Source organism: Cynara cardunculus, unplaced genomic scaffold (genome assembly GCF_001531365.2).
Source record: "Cynara cardunculus var. scolymus isolate 2C unplaced genomic scaffold, CcrdV1 Un_Scaffold_2658, whole genome shotgun sequence".
In the NCBI taxonomy this organism is placed as follows: Eukaryota; Viridiplantae; Streptophyta; class Magnoliopsida; order Asterales; family Asteraceae; genus Cynara; species Cynara cardunculus.
In genome coordinates this window covers 64710-70535 of record NW_020201174.1, presented here as the reverse complement: position 1 = coordinate 70535, position 5826 = coordinate 64710, and the positions used below count along the sequence as shown (strand labels likewise).

The window sequence follows — 5826 nt, the reverse complement described above, 5'->3', positions numbered from 1 at the left end:
ATTATTCAAAATGTCTTCGGTTGACCAATCCAACCATGTACAACAAGGAGCAGATCTATGAATAGGGATGATGATTTGCCCCGACCCGGTGGGGAACCCGGTTCACCCGACCCGAACGGGGACGGGGATTCCCAGCTAAAACGGGTCCCGGGACCGGGGATCCCCGGTAGAATCAAACCAGGGACGGGGGATGTTACTCAAATAGGAGTCGGGGATCCCCAGTAGAATCAAACTAAAGGAAACTATTTATGGGGTTTGACCAGGGTTTGACCGGAGATTGTTAGAGATTTAACCGGGGACGAGATGATATTCCCCGTACTCGCCGGGGACCGGGGCCAGGGGACGTTACTACAAACCGGGGCCGGGGATTACAAAACCCGCCCCATTCACGCCCCGTTGCCTATGCCTATCTATGAAGGCCTCTTCGGGTCCCTTGCATCCACTCAACCGATTTTCAAAGCATAATATTTTTGAGGTATAAAAGGTGTGCATACTAAATTTTTTATGGGATGTTTCGGGATATTAAAAAATATAAAAGTCATCAATTAAAAAACTGAAAAAATCCATTAAAATCAACAAAAAAAACTTCTTGAAATTAATTAAAAGATTTTTTTAAATAACTAAATTCAGTTAAAAACATATCAGACAAATTTATAGATGTTTTAAGGGACGCTATGTACAACCTTACTACATAAATAATTTGTTATAAATTCATAAATAATAATATCAACCCCCATATTTTTATTTTTCATTTTGATTCCAAATAAAATCTTAATTTTTGCGTGAGTCTGGCAGCGACACGTGTCCTATTTCCTTTTACATATTTCTTCCTGGATGATTTCTCCTGATTTTGCTTAATGCTCACAAAATTCATCGAAGCTCCTTAACAATGGCGATAACTGTATCTCCTCCAACGATTACATCATCATTCTCTCAACTTTCTTCACTTTCTCCCTTCCAATCTCCCCCATCACTATCATATCCATCTTTCTCCTCGTCTCCCACCATCACACGTCCCCTTAATTTATATCCAAACAGAAACAATCGAACTGTTGTTGTCCCAAAAGCTTCTTCCACCACCACTTTCTCCCCTGAAATCGCTGATGTACTCGGAGAAGTTAACATCTTCACCGCTTCCGGAGACTCCGTCATGTTCAACGAACTCTGGGATCAATCCGAGGTACTTTCGTATTTATGTAAATTATTGAACATCTCTGTGATAAGTTAATCAGTTAGGGATAATTTATTGTTTCCATATCAGAATTAGGTTAATCACTTTGTACTGTAAAACATTAAACCCTGCAATCCATGAACTTCTAAGAAGAAAAAATTTCTCGAAGCGATAAACATGAATCGATGCGAACCAGCCTCTCTATGGTTCATGTTTTCAAGCTGATTATTAGAAATCTACATTTTCATGTTTGTGGAAGTTTAATAATAAAAAAATTGGGACTAAGGGCAGAATTCACTTTGTACTGTACACCGAACAACATGAAGGTAACTAGAAGAGATCAGATTTACTCCTTGCAAGCATATCAAGACAACCAAGGGCAGGATTCGCTTGATTGATAAAGAAACCACAAACTGAAAGCGAAGATTTTACATCGCAGGCTTAAGGAAAGCAAACAATAATGATCAAAATGACCTTGAAACATGTCTAACCATTCAAGAGTTCATAGATTGATAGCTGTGGTGGCAAGAGATACAAGCCACTAGAAAGACCAGGAAATCATACCCAAGGGGTAAAAGCCATTAATACACCCGGTTATTCACTGACACTAACAAACATAGGATATTGACCACATGATCTTTAGGTTATCATGGCAAAGCCCAACCACCGGAAAGTAAACTTGATGATGACCCAAATGTGAATTGGCTTATACCAGAAAAAGGGCAAAAAAATATCGATGATGGCTTAATTTGAACCCCTGGAAACTTGTGAAACCCCTAGTGGATCTAAATCTACATTATGGAAAGAACTGAAACACGGGTAGTAGTAGGAAGGAATCCCCAAAATTACCTCTCTGTGCAGATGAATCTGAGAACTGACATTGGAATTTGGATCCTCCATTTCCTACTTCTTGCCAACGCCTCAATGATCATACGTTGGTTGAAAAATCCATCCCTCCCCTTGCTTCCAATGCTTGACTAAATTGATAGGCTTCGATAGACGATGTTGGGCCCAATGTGTAGAGGGTTCCATAAAGGTAATAGTGGGGTGTGGGTGTGTGTAGCGCCGAGAATAAGACAAAGAGAGGTGGTGGTGGTGTATATGTCTAGGTGGCAGAGGTAGGTATTAAGATACGTGAGGAGATCCCTCTGGACTTTGCCAGGTGATGGCTAACCCGTGGGTAGAATTTTTTACAACCAAGCCATGGATTTTGAATATATGAACAAATTGTGGAATGAACGTACGCATTTAGCAGTTACGCCGGCACTGCTGGTTTTGCTCATGACACTTCTACCTTCATAATTATGTCCAGGATCATACTTACAGCGATTCTTGTTGTCGAATGCATATTTGTTTAGTTCTTCAATTTCTCATATTGGTATCAGTTTCAATTGCATGAGTGTTTATTCTTTTGTAACATTTTCTTTACCACTCTTAGGGTATTGCTGTTGTTGCTCTTCTGAGGCATTTTGGATGCCCTTGCTGGTAATCGGTTTTAAGTTTGATCCGTTTCACTGATAAGTAGACACCAGGCTTCCCAAAATGTCCCCATTTATAATTTTAATTTTTTGGCATATATAGCTGGGAACTTGCTTCAACTCTCAAGGAATATAAAGCAAGATTTGAATCTGCTGGTGTGAAGCTAATTGCTATTGGTATTGGGGAACCTAAGAAAGCTCGTATCCTTGCTGAACGGGTATTCATTTTCTGTTTATTTGGCTGTAAACATAAGATGCTTCATTACAAGAATTGTGGAATTTTCTCATCTCTTCTGCTTGCTACTATATTTGTGTCCATCTTTGTTTTTAAGTTCAAATTTCCTTATATTCCAATTTTACAGGAAGAAAAACCGACTGCAAATTGAATGACATAACATAAGATTTGTGTTTTTGCCTTCATTGCAATCTCGTTAAGTAATGAAGCTTATTTTTTTTTATCATCACAGTTGCCATTTCCATTGGATATCCTCTACGCAGATCCTGAGCGCAAGGTGTTTTAGCTGTCAGGTGTCTTTAATCTTCTGAAGTTACTATCTCATTGTATGTCGTTAAAACTTTTGGGTATTCATGTATCTCAGGCATATGATGTCTTGGGTTTGTATTATGGAATCGGACGAACATTTTTCAACCCTGCCAGTGTAAGTAATACCATCCTTCATGACTCTTGAGTGCGACTTCAATTGTCGACATTCACTCCTTTTGGGGTAGAGGTCACCCCCTCAGTCCCTACTTTTGAGTGGGATTAATGGGTCAGTTTAGTTTGATTTATTTACTCCATTTGTCAAAAGAGGTCCGTTTGTCTCTCTGAAAAGCAAACAGCCTGCTTTTGAGCTTTGCAAGTGACATGGACATCTCCAACGTTCGATCAAAAGCTAACTATTAAGAGCTGTTTCACAAATAAGTGAAATTAGTATGAGTTTGAGTTTGATTAGTACTGTGTTTGACATCAAAAGCACACTTTGCACAACTGGTCACGGAAACAACCGCTTTACTTTTCGAGATATAGGTTAGGACATAGTGGGGTTGTTTGGTTTGGTTTGGTTTGGTTTTTATCAAATCATGTGATGCAAAATGACAGGCAAAGGTATTATCAAGATCAAGATTTGAGGCTCTACAAAAAGCTGTAAAGAATTACACCATTGAAGCGACCCCAGATGACAGGGGAAGCGTCTTGCAACAGGTTCAATCTAAAATGACCCCAGTTGTTCCTTAAAAGCAGTATAGGTATGAGGGTTGAACCATATACTACTGCTGGGCCAAAATGACCCTTCAGTTGTTGTGGTTGGTACTCATTTTTCCTTCTGTTGTTAGATATATAATATAATACAATGCATTCATGCATAGTGTAACTGTATTGGTTGGTTTGTAGGGAGGGATGTTTGTGTTTAAAGGTAAAGAGTTGTTGTATGCATGGAAGGATGAAGGCACAGGCGATCATGCTCCTCTAGATGACATCTTCAATATATGCTGCTCCACCAAAGTAGAGATTGCATGAAGAATACCATTTCTCATCTTCCACAGGTTCCTTTCTTTAGTCATCGATTTGATTTCTTCATATATATATATATATATATATATATATATATATATATAGCATAATGGTATATAGGGCTGGGTTTTGGTGAGAATTGAAGTTACGGTAAGAAGGGTAAACAGAGATTGCCACCCTTGAATCAATCCTATTCTCACATGATCCTTCAAGAATTTAACAATATAATCGATCCTATTCTCAAAGCCATATCTTGGTTGTGTCGGGAAACATTTAACAATATAATTAATGTTGAAATCTACAGTATTGAAAAATTGTTTTGACATGAAATGGATATATCTGACCGACTCAAATTTATGAGATGATAAACGTTGAATGTATTTTTTCTATTGAATGTTTTTATTAATTGTTTTTGAATATATTTATATTAATTGTTTTCCAATTTTGGAGAAATTATGAAAAAAGGCAGGCCTGTAACAGTTTGTAAGATATATTTAAAAGTTAGGTGATATGGATTATGATATCTTTTGTCGATGGAACATTCATGACAAGAAAAAGAATTGATTTTGTTCACGTTATTCACATTCACACGTAGAATTGGTTTGGATGTATTTATTGCATATTGGTTTATTATTATTTATTGCATATTGGTTTATTATTATTTATTCAATTATGTGTATGTCGATAATCTATCAAAAAATTTCCTCGATAATTCGTCAAAACTTTTCATCGATAATACTTCATAACAGTTAAGTTCAACCAAGGTAGGTGCTTTCTTGGCGAGGGAGCAGTAGATCGTCAATGGAAGAGCCATGTCGGTAAACTTCTATTACATCCATTGAAAATATGTCGTAAAATGTAATTTCGGTCCATCAAGATTTTGAATCCAAAATATAATAATTGATTGGCAATGTATGTATAATGGCAGATTAAATGAGAATTAGAAAAATGTTACAAACCCATGAGAACCGATTTTAAAATAATTTTTTATATGATTTTTTTTCATCAAATACTAGAATTTAAAATATTTTGCTTAACATATATTTGTTCCATAATGTGATAGTTTCACATGTATTTGTTTCACCACACAAATATTTTTTATGTAAAATTTTCATTTCACCAAGTGAAATGAAAAAAAAAGTTTCACATGCAATTTTTTCGTAAGGTGAATACAAACACATGTGAAATAATATCTTAAGTCATAGTTTTAATGTAAAAAGATCATATGAAAAATATTTTATATCGGTTCTCAAGACTATAACATTTTTTGTGATTCTCATTTGATTATCACCCATATATATAGGGGTTTAATCATTTGAGAGCCCCACTAAATTGCGATAACCTTGAGAACTAGTGTATCATGTATTATTTCACGTGATATTTTTTTATCTATGACTTGGATTTAATGTATTAATTAACATATATTTGTTTCTCAACGCATTTATTTCATATGTATTCGTTTCAGAATGTGAAACTTTTTAGTTGTAGTTTTTGTTTCATAAACACATAAAAAGTGTTCACATTGTGAAATGAATATATGTTAATCAATATACTAAATCCAAACATAGATGGAAAAAAATCACATAAAATAGCACAAGATGCACTAATTCTCAAGGTTATCACAATTTCATGGGTTCTCAACAAAAAACCTCCTATATGTGTGTTTT

At 36.0% G+C, this 5826-nt stretch overlaps 1 protein-coding gene across 1 annotated transcript; it reads left to right on the top strand.

The window, feature by feature from the left end:
• The first annotated feature begins 858 nt into the window (after positions 1–858).
• Positions 859–4237, top strand: LOC112503171 (prostamide/prostaglandin F synthase). The gene is made up of 7 exons (XM_025107238.1): positions 859–1180; positions 2610–2656; positions 2753–2867; positions 3117–3161; positions 3249–3308; positions 3749–3850; positions 4040–4237. Exons 1-7 carry the CDS (start codon positions 890–892, stop codon positions 4163–4165), a joined length of 786 nt encoding a protein of 261 aa, XP_024963006.1. The 5' UTR covers positions 859–889; the 3' UTR covers positions 4166–4237.
• The last annotated feature ends 1589 nt before the right edge of the window (positions 4238–5826 follow it).